The sequence below is a fragment of the Callospermophilus lateralis genome, chromosome 4 (genome assembly GCF_048772815.1).
Source record: "Callospermophilus lateralis isolate mCalLat2 chromosome 4, mCalLat2.hap1, whole genome shotgun sequence".
Lineage (NCBI taxonomy): Eukaryota > Metazoa > Chordata > Mammalia > Rodentia > Sciuridae > Callospermophilus > Callospermophilus lateralis.
The window spans coordinates 24,603,681-24,622,359 of NC_135308.1; the positions used below are offsets into that span (position 1 = coordinate 24,603,681).

General features: G+C 34.4%; 1 protein-coding gene across 1 annotated transcript in view; it reads left to right on the forward strand.

Annotated features, from left to right (window-relative positions):
* Galntl6 (polypeptide N-acetylgalactosaminyltransferase like 6) overlaps positions 1–18,679 on the forward strand; it is a 1,038,819-nt gene that overhangs the window by 461,326 nt on the left and 558,814 nt on the right. The window contains exon 5 of the mRNA XM_076852362.1: positions 4,384–4,550. Within this exon, the coding sequence (XP_076708477.1) occupies positions 4,384–4,550 (167 nt within the window). The remainder of the gene's footprint in view (positions 1–4,383; positions 4,551–18,679) is intronic.

Here is an 18,679-nt window from a genome sequence, read left to right on the forward strand (position 1 = left end):
GTTTGTATACCACTACTCTTTGCAATACATCATCATCTGTGGGAAGAGGGAATCCTTCTTTCAGCAGTTCTGTTTTTCTAGGACGTTGTGCATTTTTTTTTTTTTTGGCTTCTCCAGGACTGTTTCTGAGCCTTAAGCTCAGTCACTCCACCCTGCCCTCTTCAGCTTCTCCCTGCTGCTGATCCTGAGGCTTGTGGCTGACAGTTCAATGGAGTCGGGGAGGGGCATCAGCTTTCTCTGGCTCTTCTGATCTGTATTACCCCCAGGCAATGTGGTCTCCATGCCAGAAATTCTCCATGTCAGAGAGTCTCCTGATTTGCTAGGCTCACTTTAGGTCTCAGGATTAATGTGTTGATTTTAGCTCAAAACTCATGGGGCTAAGCTGCTGGTCTGAGTTTCCACCACTGTCTCAGGGAGGTATTAGAATTTTGAGCTTGAGTTCTCCTTACACTGGGGGGCAAACAGTGACTTTTGAGTACCAGTTTATTGGGCTAAAAAGTCTTTGGGTTGGCCCAAGGTGGACTGTCTCTTTGAACCTGGGCTTGCCCATGCCAAGATACAGATCTTTTCAGACCTTGTCCCCTTTCCCCCCACACTTTCCCATTGGGAGCTCACCTCCAATTCTGTTCCCTAGCTTTGTCTGATGTACCCCAAATCTCCCTGACTTCAAGGCTCTCTGTCCAATGTTGAGTATCAGTGGAGTGGTTTTTCCTTTGACTCACCTCTCAGAAAAGTAGTTTTCTTGCTATTTGAGTTCTGACTCAATCACAGAGCTATGAGAAAAGCCACTTGTGGTTAATTCGCCATCTTGTCTGTCCCCCAAACTATATAATTTTGATTATTTAGTGGGATTACAGTATCTTAAATAGGATTGAAATATGGTGGGAAGGCAAGAGAATATTTTAAGTGTTTGAAAAATTATCAGAGGAGAGTCAAGAAATAGGGAACAGGTATAAGCTGTAAGAAAAAGGAATAATAAATTAACCGAAAGTATTGAAAAAGAATCAGAGGAGGAGAAAACAGGAAAATTTGGTTGTTACTGGGGGAAAGAGAAAGAAGAGGAGAAGACAAGAGAGCTCAGAACCTAGGTATTAATTAACCAGCAAAGGTAAGATTGAACCAACTCAAATGCTCACCTAAATCTAATCCTCATCTAAATCTAATCTAGGTTAAATAATGAATACTTGCAGAAGAAAACAATTAATGTGTAAGTAAAGTTATATGAATACATATATACAATATATCATATATATATAGTGTATATATATATATATATATATATAGTGTGTATATATATATATATGTCATATATATATAGTGTGTATATATATATGCATATATGTATCCAAATTTATCTGTGCAGTGAGAGCATGCACAATCACACATGCACACCCACCTATACACAAAATTATGCATAATAAGAAAAGTGAAAGATAACACTTTACAATGAAATCATGTTTGACAATTTTAAAAATGTTAAAATTTTAAAAATTTTAAAAATGGGGCTGGGGTTGTGGCTCAGTGGTAGAGTGCTTGCCTAATATGTGTAAGGCCCTGGGTTCTATCCTCAGCACCACATATAAATAAACAAAGTTAAAAATCCATTGGCAACTAAAAAATATTTTAACAAAATAAATAAATAAATAAATAAATAAATAAAAACTGAGAATATAGAGAAAAAGAAAACAAAAAGCAAATCTTCATGAAAGAGGGCTTGCTTTAGCTCTGATGATCAAATCTGTTGGCAGGGATGGATTTTTAGTCTTTGTATTTGTTTTTGGCTCTGTATTTTTGGCCACTGTCCTGTTCCTTCTCCTTACTGCCAGCCAGGTATAGTAGCTCCCAGCTTCCAATCTCCAGTATTAGGTGGAATAGACTAGGAGTGCTCATGATTTGTGCTATCCTGCAGCAGGAGTGAGGCAGAGTTCTAGATTGGAGTTTCTGGTTGTTGGGGTTTGGACTTTGGTGCCTTTTGGAACTCTGTTGATGGTTATTTGGTATTTGCTTCTGTTGTTGTGCAGATTTCTATCTCTGGTGTATTTCTGGATCCCTGGGGCTTACAGGAAAATTCACTTTTAGGGTGCAAGGACTTACCCTCCACTGAGTTAACCTTCCTTCTATGGATGTGAATTACCAGGTATCTGCCCTGGAGTGCAGATGCGCTTGTGTGGCTGCAGTAAGTGTCTTCACCACTGATGTAATGGGGTGGGAACTATTATGCTCTTTTTCTCCCTTGGGATCCAGAAGCTGATTGGTCCAGGTAAAGTGTTCTTTGTGCCTATTTCAGTCTCTGGTTTAGGCAGCCTCTGAGAATTTTTCGTAGGCTGCTGCTAACTTCCTTTATGAGTTCCCATTCTATTCAGGGCTTTCCGTGCCACACAGGGTGGCACTTGTTCCCTACCTGGAACACTTTCAGCCCAGCTTTGGATTTGTTTCTGCTGAGACTCTTACCCTACCAATGCTGTATTCATTAAAACCAGCCTTCCTCTGTAAACCACATATTGCCCTAGGTTAATTTTTTCTTTATTTTTTAATTTCTTTATTCACTGGCCACACATCTCTTTTGTGTTTACTCCCCACTCTCCTCTGCAGGTGGCAGGACCTAAAGCATTATTTCGTATGCTCAAGTTAATGACTTTCTGTAGTTCTCTGATTTTTTTGTTGTTGTTGTTTTTACAATTTTATTATGTTTTAGTGAATTTCCTTTGTTACCTCACTAAGGAGGAGTCTTCCTGCTTTATAAATCTGGTGCTGAGGAGCTGCTGGATCTGCGTCCTCTCTCTCTTCTGCACCGTCTTCTGAAGTTGTACTTTACATTTCATTTTAAACTTAAACTGATTTTATTCGGTTGTTCCCTTTGTATTGCAGATGTCCTAAAGTTAAGAACTAGCTTTTGCTCCCTGTTTTCCACTTTGGATTCTGGCTTGTATCAAACTGTCAATAAGCCATTGCCACTTGATTGAAAAAGTGAGCAGAAGGGACCTTTCACTTCACTTCGTGTGTGATGATAATTTGAGCTCATAAACACAGACATTGTTGAAAACACTTCCAGGAGGAAAAAGCCTGGTTGTGTGTTCTTGTGTCCGTCTTCCTTTCTTGCATCCTTTTGTGTCTGCCTTTTTTTCTGACTGGATTTTGTGTAGCTCTTAAAGTCATGAGCCTATTGATTATTTATAGGCTCAGCATGTAAATCGTATTTAATTTATAAGCCATTGATAAGTACAATATCTTGTCTTAAGGTTTAAAGATAATTTTCTTTTTTGAAAATACCATTTGCATTTTCAGAATATTGTGAGGTATGATAGTCTGTGCAGTAGCTGTAATTATCCTGAATACTGGGATATGGAAATATAATTATTTGGGGTCTTTATCATTGTTCAGAAGAATGGATGGCTGTATATAATTATGACCAGGTGTGCTGAATTACATTAGCACTCTTTTCCAGATCTGTGCATTATATGTGAAGGCATCTGTCTCACTGAACTCCCTTGGAAATTACTGTCAGATCTTTCATATATTACATTTTCTTGACATTTAAGTTTTCCTAAAATGTGTTTCATGTTTTTAATAGCATTTTATGTGTATATCATGGTATCATTTCATAGCTTTCCTAACTCTTTTCATTTGCTTTGAAAACATCAATATCTACTTGCTGGTAAATATTGTTAAACATGATAAAACTTTGGATTAAATAACTGATAAAGGCATAGGATAAAAAAAATACCTTCCATGTGGCTTCTCAGATTGTATCACAATGAAAAACCAACTTGAGATTTCTTCCTAAAGTTTCTATTAGAAATGTAATGATGTCTCAGTTTGGATCTTAATTTAATCTTACTATGTGGTTGTGTTCAGTAAATGGTCACTTAGGATTAAATTTTCATTTATTCTATTGAAAGGCTGTGGGTATTTTTCCCCCACAGAGCTACAAATACTGTCCAGCTAATGAAACACTTCACAGTCAAAACTAATTAAACTTAATTATTACATGAGTTAAATTTTCAAAACTCTTCAGGAAACACATGTAAGACTTAATCATGCACTCAGTCGAAACAATTTTAAATTATATCATTTATTCTTATTTTTATTATGTAACAATAGGAAAAAGGTATATTAGCAAGAACACAAGATTTTAACATTCTAACATATTTGAGCCTCTGATACAAAGAGAGTAAAATAATGGTTTTTATTAAGATGGTGAAAGGGGATCATTAAAAAATCCATGAATGAAGAGAGAAACTATTACAGTGCACAAGCACTGGTTAAAAGGTATCAGACAAAAAGTCACATTTTCATCATCATCTGAAAACATAATGAATAATTAGCAGTATAAGATATATGATAATTTTGCATTTGACATTTTTTTTCCTCCTTCTTCTCCAGCTGTAAGCACAAGATGTACCTGGAAAGGCTGCCAAACACCAGCGTAATCATCCCATTTCATAATGAAGGTTGGACTTCACTCCTGCGGACCATACACAGTATAATTAACCGAACCCCTGAGAGTCTCATAGCAGAAATCATTCTGGTAGATGACTTCAGTGATAGAGGTAAGACGCAGTTGATAACATTTTATCTGACATTGTTACCACCCACATAATAATCATTGAGGGCTTTTTTAAAAAAGGCAGATAGTGACTTTCTGATTCCAGCTGAAAGGTAATTATAAAGTTTTTTCTCTGTTATGATTTCAGAAAATGTAGGCTGATGAGGCAAGAAACAATGAGAAGCTATTGATGTCATTTGGAGAATTATAAAAAAAGTTTGTCTTACATTTCTGATGTAAAATAGACAGATATTGACAAAATGCTTTGAATTTTACCTTCAGCTTCAGGATGAGCATTGCAAAATGTACTATTTTAAGCACATATGAATGGCAAAATATCCAATCAGAACTATAAAACCTGTTCCTATTTCTAAAAAGTGTATCTACTCTATTATTTACCAAGTATGACACATTCTCCAAGCTGTGGTCGTGTTATTTCATAAGTACTAGAAATTATAAGAGACACAAACACCTATTTTCACTTGGTAAGTCTAATTATTTTATCATGTCATTGTATCTGAACAATAACAAAGTGATCTGGTATAAAAGTGTGTTAGAAAACTTGACATAAGTTTTAATATTTTCATAACATACAATTTTATTTATAACATTAAGAATAAAATTATAGAAACTTTCCTAATGGTAGGACTTCACAAATCCTATTTGGTCTAAACAGGGGCAATAATGTCCCTATTTCTTGGCTTGTGTGAGGAGAGAAGAGGAAGTCTTTCTAATGATTTTCAACTATTTGTGAGTATAATTTTCTATTTATAGTTCATTGAATAAAAGAGTTTGCTTAACTCTACATCTGTGAGAATGACAAAAAATATTTTGTTTGAATATTGTCCTTATGCCTCAGAAGAGTATACATCTTAAAAGCACACGGGCTAATTAAAGTTATAGAAATTTCATTTGCAATAAAGCATTATTTTTCATGTTATTCAAAATCTCTGTAAAAACTGGACTGCTTGGTGTGTTGATACTGAAGCATCTTTAACAGAGTTCCAAGGGTTACCTATCAAGAACTATTCAAATTTACATGACAAAAATGAAGTTGTTTACCATTATTATTTTAGAGTGTAAACTACCAACCTGGTCCTTCGGGCTTAGTTTTAAGGAGGATTTTGCCTTGTGCAGCTTAGAGTAAGAGCCAGTATCCCAAACAGAATTTTTTAGAGGTTTCAAATACCAATTTAAATAGCACATTCTCTTCGTTTGTTTGTATTTAAAGCTACATCTTTCAAAGCAGCCATTACTAAATTAGCTGAAAAAAGACAATGTGTGAACAAGCTAAAACTCTTTTTTTAAAAGTGAAAAGAAGAATGAAGATCTTAGGCTGCAGATCATCCACCATGATTGGTACCAGGAGGTATAAATCAGTGTATCTTTGGATAATTCTCTGCATAATAAACTTTGTCTTGGTGAACTCTTTATTACAGAAGAATTTTGACCTGGGGCAGTACACTAATAAACACTTGGTAGCACAAAATTGTGGTTTGTAAAGCATTTTTAGCTGAGTATTTCTCAGAGGGATTTTTCAATTGAAAGTGCATGAAGGAGAAAGTATGGCACCTGCATTTTGGTGGCCTCAGATCACAATCCTTTTTGATACAGTAACAACTTAGATGAACCATTGTTTGGCAGGTAATGTTACCTGGGAAGTAAGTAGACTGTCAATGTAATTAACATTAGTGAAGAAGAACAGCAGAAAAAGGATTATTTGGGACAGTAATGGTGATTTTTTTTTTATTTTCCTATTGAAAAATTTTAAGGTTAATCACTATTTAAATGCTTTGGTAAAGCTTTAATTTATATACTTTATCCCAACTAGCCATCAAGTTGACCGTATTATTTTATAATCAAATGTAAATTTTTAAAGAAGGTACAAAAACACTTCAATAATCTTTCATGATACATTGCAATCTTATTATGTAAAGTAGGAAAGAGCCTCCTTCCTAATTTTCATTTGGATTATAAGATCTCATCTCATAAAAGTAGTTGGTATACCTTAGGGTTTGGGTGGACGTGACGAGCATCACTGCTGCTTTCTGAATTTTGTGAAAATACAAAGAATTAACATAATAACATGCATCACAGTCCCAATACCTACTATTCACCATGTAACATTGGGTCAAGTAACTTCTCACAGTCTTGGGCTTTTTATCAAAATGGGGAGAAAGAAAGTGACTCCTAATAGAGAAGTAATAATGAAGCATTGTCATAAAACCAAGGGCATTGTACACCGCGCAGGAGAGTAACTGCTCTCATCTATTGATTTCCACCACTAAATACTCCCCTATTACTATGTTATAAAGAATCACTATACTTTTTGAGGAGATCTTCTTGGTTTCATCCAATCTACCTACCTACCTTTCTCCAGAAATACATCATTTAAAGAACATGTGAGTAAAATGAATCGAAACATAACTTTCCCATGTTCATATATAAATACATTATCAGTGAAACTCACATCATGGACAACTCCAGGAATGGGATCTTGATTAGAATAAAATTATACTCTTTGTATGTGTAATATGTCAAACACACTCTACTGTCATGTATACCTGAAAAGAACAACAACAAAAATATAAAGGAGATGTGAAGACTAATCAGGGTAATTCAATATATATTGGATAAATTAGGACTGCTTTAATGTAAAAAAAAATGACCAATATGTTTTACAATTATTGAAATAAAATAAAATTCTAAGAATCTAATCCTAAAAGAGATCGATCATAGCAGAATCATTCTCAAGATTATTTTCACTACCACCGGAGTACCTAACCTAGGGCACCTATTATTTACAGGGTTTCTAAGACAGAGAAACTCTTTCTACTCTTTTTTTTTATTCTGATATATCTATATAACAATGCTGTCAAGTGATAATTTACTTGTGCCTTTATTCCCCCTTGGATAATGCCAGAAATCACAACTTTGTAATGCATAATGTTCTATTTACCAACTCTTTAAAAATCAGATTAAGTAGCCTAGACAAAATTAGAGTAAAAGAAGATCTAAGGATTCTGTTGACTTTTGTTTTTTTAAAAAAAATTATTTCTGAAGTGTTACACTTTGAGTTTATTTGACTTTTTTAAAAAATTTATTTCTAAAGTGTTATACTTTGAGTTTATTTTCAGAAATACATTGCAATCCCAGTTCTGTTCAGCATGCATTTTAACACCTTTGCATTATACCTCTGCCAGATACTGGGCAATATTGTTTTGCCAAAGGCAATACAATTTTGATGATCCTTAATGAAATATTTCTGCCTTGTATTTCCTGTCCTCCAACTCAACAGAGTAGCTACACACAACATAATAGGAAAGCCAATTGTTTAGTCATGCTATTAGCCCAAGTATAATCATTCAGAATCCCTCTTTCTGACAAACCTAAGTGTTTTAGTAATTAGAAAATTCTGTAATAAAGAAAAAGACTAAAATATTTTATATATGTACAATAATTCTGAATTATTATGGTGACATTTTTGAAATTCTGCCTTAAGAGTATTGACATAGTTCCCCAAAGTTTTTTCTTCTTAAAGTCAATATCTCATCCAGTGGTTTTCAATTTGGATATTTTTCATAAAGAAAACTTGGTAAACAACATATTGTTTTAGCCTCAAAAAATAAGCCTGCCATCTCTAAAAATATGCACTACAAACCTGCAGGTAAGTTTTCAACAGACACTCCCTTTTAGGTGTTTGAAGTTTACCAAAGTAAGTTACTGTGGGACTTTTTTATTTTTTTTTCCAGTAAGCTCTAAGAAATATATTTAACAACTTAACTTGAGGCCTATAACACAGCTTCATGATGATTTTAAAGCAGGACTAATCCTGGGCTTATCTCCAAATTCCAGGCAACCTTAACAGCATCCACATGGAAACTGTTGAAATGTGTGAAATAAGCTAAGGCTTAACCTCAGAGATAGGGCATATTTGAACCTGACAATTCTCTAAACTTTGTATGCTTAGATGAATGCAGGTCCAAATTGAGGATCCTCACAGGAGAGTAGCTGACACACTTCCCTTACAGTAATGCGCATATGGAGGTTCAACTCCACACCAAGGCACACACACACACACACACAAATGCTGGCACACATGCGCACACTCATTTATGCTTGTTTCAAACTTTTGGGTTCAAAAACAAGAACAACAGCAGCAAACCAAGTTGAACATTTGAATTTTGATTTTCACAAAGATCTGTTCCTTTCCCTGTGCTAGTTGGAGGGAAAAGCCAGTGGCTTGAACTACCCTCCCAAGGTGTCAGTGCCACCAAGTTTTAAGACTCTTGAGAATCTCACTTCTCAAAATGTGGTCCATGGACCAGCAGCCTCTTCCTCATCCTGAACCTTCTTAGCAATACAAGGCCTCAGGATTCACTCAGATAAATTAGAATCTTCATTTCAGCAAAGTCTATTTTTACATGAATTAAAATGTAAAAAACTACTATGTGTTTAAAAATTGAGGTTGAAGCTAAATGATAATATGGATGCATAAATAGCATAACTTCAAGTTCCTAAGAAATAAATTTTCTTATTTATTTATACTGTTTAATACATAATTAACATTGAATTTGTAAGTTTATAAAGGACCTCTCTACTATTTTATGAGACATTTTCTCATATTTGTAGACATTTGCTTTGCTTTCCTATGGATGCATATTATAGCATTTTATGTTTAATTTCGGGTTAAATGACATTGCCCTTTTCCTTGCCACTTTTTCTTATTTGTTATATAAATAACATCTTCTAAAATTTTAACTAATTTTTGAATCAGTCAATACTTTTGTAAGCCTAGCTTAGAAAGACAAAAAGCTATATGCATATATTTTTTTCTATATATAAAATGTATGCATATTTACATATTTGTTAAAAATCTACATATATGTGCAATATTATATATAGAGAGATACTATAGATGTGTATGTAATTTCTATGAAGCAATAGCAAAGCAATTTCTACAAGATCAATATTACTATAAAAAAGTCATAGGCTTTTCACATGGTTGAAAGTGTTTATAAATCTCTGAAATAATCAGAATTTTTTTAAATGATTTTACAAATGATAATGATGAGTCCTGAACTTCTATTTCTTTTTTATACCAAGTGTACATTAAGGAAAGTTTCCATATGCAGACAAATCAGTTAGCACAAATTTTACAACTGTTCAAAGTTGGAAGATATCATCAGTGTGAAAAGGTTGTAAAATAGATGAAGAATGGTGGTGCATTTCTATTTTATATGATAAAATACTAACACTAAAGTGCATATAAAGATTCTGAGATGACAGTCGACAAAAATGTTTTAGTGCTGGTATTCCATCTGATACTCCACTAGACCATGAGACAAGCAATTTTTATGGCTCAGATTTATGGAGAGTTGGTCACTCTTGGAATTGTTTAGATTTAATATTCATACTTAAGATTGTGAAGATAATTGTATTTTGAAACCAAAATACAATATCAAGCTCAATGCTAATGATTAGCAGAAACTAAGCAAATATTATAAAATATAACTTCATACTTTTCTGTTCAGAAATTCAGCATCATCTGCCAAAGAATTGAAAAAAAAGCTATTCTGAATTCAGATATTGTTTGTAGATCATGTTCCACAATTGTGAAATGTATGGATGGTTTTAATAAACCAGCTCCAAAGAAACAATTACTTTACATTCATGGTTGTAGGGTATCTAAAACATGAGGGCATTGTTTTCTATGGTCATAAATACAAATGTAAAATAGTAAGGGGCTCTCAAGTTTAGAAGGAAATGAGTCTATAATTTTTACAGGAGGAAAAATTTTGGAAGTTACAAATACAAAATCAACTCATAAAAATTATTTTGGCATCAATAAAATATGTATATTGCCCATCAGTGACAGAATCTGTTCTTCAGTAGAATGAGAGTCAGAAGAGAAGCTCTTAGGGAGTTTCTTTCCCTCATTCTTTTAAATTAACAATCCAATCTCATATGACATAAATGTCCACATAAAATGAAATGCATTGCTGGGCACAGTGGCACAAACCTGTGATCCTAGCAATAATAAAGGCTGAGGCAGGAGGATTTTATATTCAAGGCCAGCCTCAGCAACATAGTGAGACACACAGCAACTTAATGAGACCCAGTCTCAAAATTTAAAAAATAAAATGACTATGGGTAGGGTAAAGCACCCTGAGTTCAATCCCCAGTACAAAACAATAAATGTGTCTAACAAAATAATGAGCCCTTCAATAATCCTTGTTGAGCCTTACCATTGACTTCATATTTAGAGTAACATTTTATGGTTTCCTTTTTCCTTCTAAAGTAAAAATGTGAACTTCCTTACATTTTCAGGAATATTACTGAGCATTATACACACATTTATATTTTTATGATACTACTACATTCTTCATATATTTTAGAGAAAACTTATTTTAACTAGGCGTGCATTTTGAAGATAGGATAAAGGGTCTTGAGTCATTATAAATGTATGTTTTTCATAATGAATTGTTTTATGGATTTGCCTTTATAATGCCAGAACACTGAAAATGTTCAGTGCTAATATCCTATTGTAGTCTAAAGGAAAGTAATTATATGTCTTAATGAGCCAAAAATGATTTCCAGTTTTAGCTAATTTTAGGATTTATATTTAACTCACATAGATACATTTGGTGAAACTGCCATGTGAATTGACTTATTTTTATATAGCTAGTTTTAACAAAAAATGAAAATGTTAGCATAATAGGCTATATCGAGACTACTTTTGAACATAAACATAAGCATTCTGGAAAATATGGGAGAGTGAAGTAATTCAATGAAAAGACGCAGCTTAAGTTTCATTTTCTAGCATATTTTAGATTGCATGTTAGATATCACATAGACTATTAAAGTCAACTCCACAGTTAAAAATTTTATTATTGTTTTCTTTTCCTTCGTCATTTAAAAAGCATTATGTGTATTTAAAATAATGAAATAAAGTATATCATCAATCTGTTGTTTTTATAATGTCCATATGGAAAAAAATTTCTGATGTTAGATAACTGGGAGAGATTGTAAATATTAATTTGCCTTATGGGTAGCTTTTAAGTTGTTTTAAGTTGTTTTTTTATGCATCTAATTTTGAAGAAATAATAAATCATATCTTATTTTTCAAAATAGCATTTTTTTTCTTTTGTAGTTCTCTTGTCTTCTTAATTATTGGTTTGAATTGTATGAGATTCTGTCTTTTCTAGGATGTTAATGGCTGACTTTGACAATTCCACATATTTCAAACTTAAAACAAAGCAGCTTAAAATTTGTCTATCTTTGGATCAAAAATTTATCCTGAGCTCATGTTTTAAACTGATACTTATAGAGATGCAGAAAGGTGTCAGATGGTGGATAAGCAGATCTGGCTTTCCATTGCTTTTTCTGGAGGAAAATTCTACATGGTTGAATTAATATGGCAAAGAAGGAAATGATTTTTTTTTTAAAAAAAAAAGCAAAACTGTTACAACTCACCAATGTCACAGAGGCATGACTTCCTCAAGAAAAATAAATTGTGCAATTCATTTTATGGCAGATTAAATCCCATTTATTTTCTTTGCAGACAGCTGTTTTGAATAGGATGTCACTTGTGTGAAACCATTTTATGGATGTTGGGCTTAAGATCTTGGGCAGGCATAACTTCCTCTGATGAAATAAAAGGTTATGTTTTATGATTATTTCTCCTGTCAGCAAACCTCAGCTCGTGAGCTTTAATAATACAGTATCCAGTATTTCAAACAGCTCTTTTGATGTCTAAATACCCATATGCTCTTAATTTTTTTTAAAAAATTATTGCATTGACACAATGCAAAAAATAAAAAATTTCCTCCTTTATCCTAAAATACAGCATGTACTTGGAAAATTATTGATCTCTCTGTATTGGAGATTTGTTTTGATAAACTGCCAAATTTTGAACATTGAATTAATTAACTGATTTTTATGAAATATATTTTAACAAAATTCTCCTAAAAATAATTAAATATTTTATGATAACTGAAGAACAATCCCATAGGAGAATGATCTTTGGGATCCAGAATTTGTAGATGATGTGGTATACTTGTAATGTTTTATAGATGAGTAGAGACTCACAAAGGAAAAGTCCTAGATCACACATTGGGTCAATTTTATATCTTGAAATAAATGTTAGCCTAAATTAAAATGTATAGTCTTCTGCTTAGATATGCAAGATATGTTCCTCTTCACTGTCGTTTTCTTGGGCATTTAATTTCTGAGAAACTGGAACAATTCCAATAGCTATCTTTAATTTAATAAAACTGTACTACAATCATATAGACACTCTAGATAATTGGATCTAATTTATTATCCATTTTTGCCTTAGGATCAGGACAATAATAGAAACTAATTTCACTGTGTATATACACAAGTATTGGAATAGGGGAATCATGAGAATGATAATGACTTGAACATGAAAATTCTAGTACCCACTGTGGCCTTCCAGGGCTGCAGGGGGCCAATCAGAAACTTCCTCCGGGTGGAAATAGTGTTTCCAGCAGTCTGAAAGGCTCTCAGGGTAATAAAATGGGTTATAAAACAGACTTAAACATGTTTTCTGCTGCTTCACTGACATAAAGTAGACTTGATTGAAGCACATGAACGGACTTGGGGCTGGACTTTTGTTGGTCATCTGATTCTGTCTTTATACTGGATAAAGAGTTAGGTATCCTAAAAAGGCTGATTCACTTTACCCAAACCAAGAAATTGCTGAGAACTCCCCAGAGTCTCCTGGTGCAGATGTGTCCAGAAGATGAGGGCTATTTTGGGCCAGAGGATTTAGCTGGGAGTAGAGGTAAATAGAGTGTCCCAGCAAATACCTAGCCTTGGAGTAAATACAAATTAGATGGATATCCTTTATTTTTTCAAACTTTATTTCCCTCATAAAATGCAGAAGAAGTTTGTGTTGAGTTTACTATTTTTATTGTATTCATTTACTTGTCAGCTGCTAGTGGCTCAGAAAATCTTGACCTTAATGTCATAGCTTTGTAAAGGACTGCTAAATGCTAGCAACTGAGAAGCCATGAGAAAATCAAATTTAATTTTATATCTTGAATAAAACCTAGCTCTGTATCTTATAATTTTGGCTTTCACATATATTATTTCCACTTCCAGCTTAATAGAGACACATTTGGGGTTTGAAATAAAAATTTAAGCAATTGATGATTCTCTTTAGTCCTGAGTATTTTATAAAAATTTAGACCTATGTCCTGGGTAACAATGTAGTGAGTAGTTTAGAGCCTACACTTTAGAGAACAAGTTATGAATTCAGGCCCATTTATTTGTTTGGTTCCCTTCTCAGGTTTGTTAAATTTTAGTCAAACCTTGTCCCCAGCAGGAGGAATGGTTTTCAAGCTCATGTTTTCTTAGAACCAGGGCATCTCACCCAACAGTAGAGACCTTAATATATAATATCCCATCAAACTGCCACATGGATCCCAGGGACAGCAGATGTGGCTTTCCTAGGCCACTCCTACAAACAGGTAGGGTTCCCCTGGATTGCATGGCCCTAAATAGCTTATATGTATACCACAGAGTTAGGGTGTGTCCCACTTTTTCATAAAAGTGAGACATACACAGAGAAAAGAGCTTCCACTGTAACAGACTCCAAGCTAAGTCCAAAAGCTTCCCTAGCAACCTAACTCGCAGTGCTATACTAGCTGCTGGGAGTCCCTCAACATACCATTTTGGCTAACAATGGTCTGGTATATTTTTTCTAACCCCAGATCCCTTAGACATCAGAATGAAACTCTGAAGAGAACCCAGTGGCATCAAGGAAGAATAGAAAAAGAAATAAATAAAAGATAGGAAACAGGAAATAAAAAGGGGAAAAGGAGACTGCAGTTGTAAATCTGAAAGCTCCATCATCTGTGGCAGGGAGTGGGGGGATTTGACTTAGGAAGGATAAATGGTTTCTTTTGCATATGTTCCAGAAAAGAACTTCGGGATGTGGCAGTCAGAGACACAGGCAACTTTATTTAAGAAAGCAGATACACATTCAAGTGAGGTAAAGTACGAAATATACACTCAAGAAAAACAGCAACTTCTTGGTAGAGGGTGATAACATGTATACGCCAGAGTTAGGGGCAGGACTAGAGGTGGAGCCAGGGCAAATTAACCCAATTTAAGACCAGGTTTTCTAGCCCTTGCCCAGCGATCTCATGTTACTTTTTCAGGCAAGGACTTGGGGTCAAGGATATGTGCCGAGGGCAAGGCCTATGAACATAGGCTGGGTTGCTCAAACATGCTTGTTCTAAATTTCAAAATTTCATATGCATTTTCTGTATTTCAATAGCTCAGGGGCTCTTCTCTTTTGAGACTCAATTTATCTTTCTTTTTCTGTTTCCCCAAAGTCTTGAGAATTCTATAAATCTTAAAGTTGCCATACGTTCACTCATTTATGAAAATTGTCTTGTTTTAATGCTTATACACAATGTGGCTTAGATTAAAACATAAATTTCACTTTAGATACAGCAAAGGGAGATGTACTTTTAAAAACCTATAATATTGGCACATTGGACAGAAGAGACTGTGTCACTCTGAAGATCTTGGAAAAGAACAGACCACCATAAACACTCTGTGACACCAGCCTGATGTCATTCCCACACACCTTTGATGCCCACCCATCACAATGCTCCCTTTAAAAGAAGAGCCTGAGACTCCCAAAAGTGCTTCTCACTCTCCAAATAGTCTGCATTCTGCTTTGAGAATGCATATCTTTATCTAATACTCTTTGCTATAATATGACACCTCCTTAAATTCTCTTCTGTGATGGATCAAGGGTTTGGAAAGTCCAAACAGAGGTTTCGTCTGCCTCCTTGAACCCTCTTACAGGGACAGCATGAAAGACTTGCTGTCTTACCTAAGACCATACGTGACATGGTTATTTTATAAAATCATATGTGTTCCTAACTGAAAAAAATAATAATTTAAGAATCAAAAGAAATCACGCTGAACAGCAAAGGGTCAGAGATGTATAATCCAGAGAATGTGTATTTAAATATCTGCAACTTCTAAGTAGCAAATGGTAATCCCACATGGAGATACCAAAGGCTATAAGCTTGCTTAGAATACTGTACACACTCTTCTGAGTATGCTTTCTCACAGTGCCTGTAGTACTAATAAGTAAGTCCACTTTATGATTACTACCTTGTGATGCTTCTGAGGCATATGGTACCTAGGAAAGTACTTTAATCTATAGTGTCATGATAAATTTTGAAAATGTCATGTAATTCTATATTTACATTAAACTTGAAAAAGGAGTCCCTGCTAACTCTTTTTAAATTTCTAGGGTACAAATGACTTGCTCCTCTACATGAATGGCATTATTGTTCAATTGTGATAAAGCCACATGTACTAGGGACCAGGGACCTAGTGGTTGATTCCTAAACTTGAATCACTAAGCACAGGGAATAATGATGTAGTCTAGATGAAGACAGGAAAAGGAGGGAACTAAAAAGAGTAAGACCATTGTCTTGACTTACTCTACTTTGGAACTGTTTGTCATACTGCTTTTATTAGAAATTTTAATATAAGGTTAGTAGGTAAAATTCAAAAGAGAATACCAATGAGTACTTTCAGTTAAGATGAAACTCAATTATATGAAACCATTATATGGAAGAAGGCAAGTTTAATAGGTGAAATAGTGCAGCTCAAGTCCAGGTATGGAGGACAAGAACAGCTTGTGGGCTAGCAGCAATCACATGCAGGTCCTGCATAGACTTTGCATTGACTTTCTTCAGCCTGCCACCTAATTTTCTTTCTTCACCTCTCCTTATGATGGAAAAGAGTAAAGGAAGCACACTTTTCTCAGCTTAATATGTTAATATCTGATAGTGGAAGAACAGTGTGAAAAAGACTACAGCAGATAAATGTATAATGGCAAGCATATGTTTCAAGCTTTAGAAATGTTAGCTACTTTATCTAAAACTTGCCTTTATATCAGAGTTCAAGAGATGATCCATTTTGTTAATTTTAGGGAAACTCTTAATTTATACTATAAAATAGTTAATATTGAACGGTAAACTCACTGCCCTCACCATTGTAAGTTATGAGTGTTCCTAATGATTATTGGTAAAATGATAACAGAGATAAGATATCGCCAAAGATTGTCTGATGTTCTGGACTCTTGTGTTCTGTGTTCTTGAAGGAAAGGATTTCAAGAAGACAAATTACTTAGTAAAAATGTAGTTAAGTTTACTCAAAGGAAAATAAATAGGGGAAAAAGACATCCTCAAGGAAGAGGGTAGGTCCTCTCAAAGGGAGGATGACAACTTATTTCTTTGAGTCCCAGGTTTTATTGGGGTCAGGGAGAGATCCTGCCCAAGCATCACCTCCTTGCTCTGGACTGATGGACCACATTAGCTAACAACCTAAGGGCAACTCTTGGTCATCTTGGCTTGGCTGACAGGTCCTAATTGTCACTGATTTTACAGTCACAATGGACTCCATCTTCAGTCATCCTCTAGATCTGGGAATCTCTGGTCTGTGTTGGTGGTTCAGGGTCTTTTTTAAGATGTCTGTGCAATTAGGCCCTTTTGAACATAATACTTTGTATTCCCCTAAATTTATCTATCTTCTGCCTGTTGTAAGAGGAATAGTTTACAGAGCTGAGATCAGGCAAGGGTCCTAAAATAGGAATCTTGTCCCATCTTCATTTACTGATTTGCTCTGTACTAAGTGTTTTCTTTAACTCCCGACCCAATGCTCATATCTAACTGCTACCTAACACAGCGAAGGCCCTCTTCTGAGAAATTAAATATTAGCACTGGGAACAAAGACAGCACAAAACCTTTTCAAATTTTTAAATGTACTTTCCATTTTAGGACAGACAAAGATCTGGGAACTAATGTCCAATATATACATCAAAACAGCTTCTACAGTACCTCCATTAATGTTCTTACCTGCTAAGATTCAGAAATGCTTATCGATTCTGGTTCTAGGACTAAGAATTGCACCTAGGATAATAATTTTTTTTCCAAGACAGTGCATGGTGAATAATACCTGCATTTCCTCTTCTTTCATTAGTGAGTTAGAGGGGCATAAAATGGGACATGGTGTTTGAGGAAGAGACCCTTGGAGTTGTTTTCACGCTAACAAACAAATAGACATGTCACATGACTCTCTTTCATCATCTGCAGTGAGTGATGGTGGTTAAACAAACTATTTGAGCATCAACCTAGGTTAGAATCCTGGCTTTACCTTTACTAGTTGTGGGACCATGGACAAGTTTTTAATCTTGCTTCCCATACATTCCTTAGGAAACTGAAATTCTTCACATAAAACAATTAGAACTGAGTTTGATGCAATGCAAGCATTCAATAAAATTTGGTCATTATTGTTCTTGCTATAAAAACAAAGAATTAAACTAGGTAGCCATCTAGTACTATCTCCAACAATTCTGAGTATAGATTTTACACTTTGATTATAAAACACTGTCTTAAAATATATTCATTTCTTTTCTTTTATGCCTATGACTGGCTGCACCATATTGGTAGGAAGCTTTAAAATGAGCATTTAAAAAAATGATTTAATTATGGAACCTAATAGGCTCTTCATGTAAGAATTTAATAATTAATTTAACAGTATAAGTAATACATAATCCACTCTAATTAAATAAATAATGTTATTAGCTAAATGAAGTCAACTTATTTAGTTTAGTAATAATACAGGACTTCTCTGCTTTCTTCGGCATGGCTTTCATCCTTCGGTCTTATCTGTACTTGCCTTTCCTCTCATTCTTCTTTGGATTTAACCATTTCACAATGTGTGTGAGTGTGTGTGTGTGTGTGTGTGTGTGTGTGTGTCTCAAAACCGTACATTGTACCCAATAAATTATATAATTTTATCTTTCAGATTAAAAATAAATCAAAAGAATTGCTTTAAGTATCCTGAAGGAATAATATATTCAGCTCTTTGTCCCTGAACACTAGCATTTCAGGTTATGTCACTTGCTGGGTGACCTTGAACAAGTTCTTTAAAACAAATTCCTTCTGATTCATTTTTCCCTAAACAATAACAATAATAATTCAAATAGCATTCCACAGGGTGGTTATGATTATTAAAGTGAATACTTGTAAAATGCTTAGACAGCAACTAGTGCCAGAATCCATAACAATT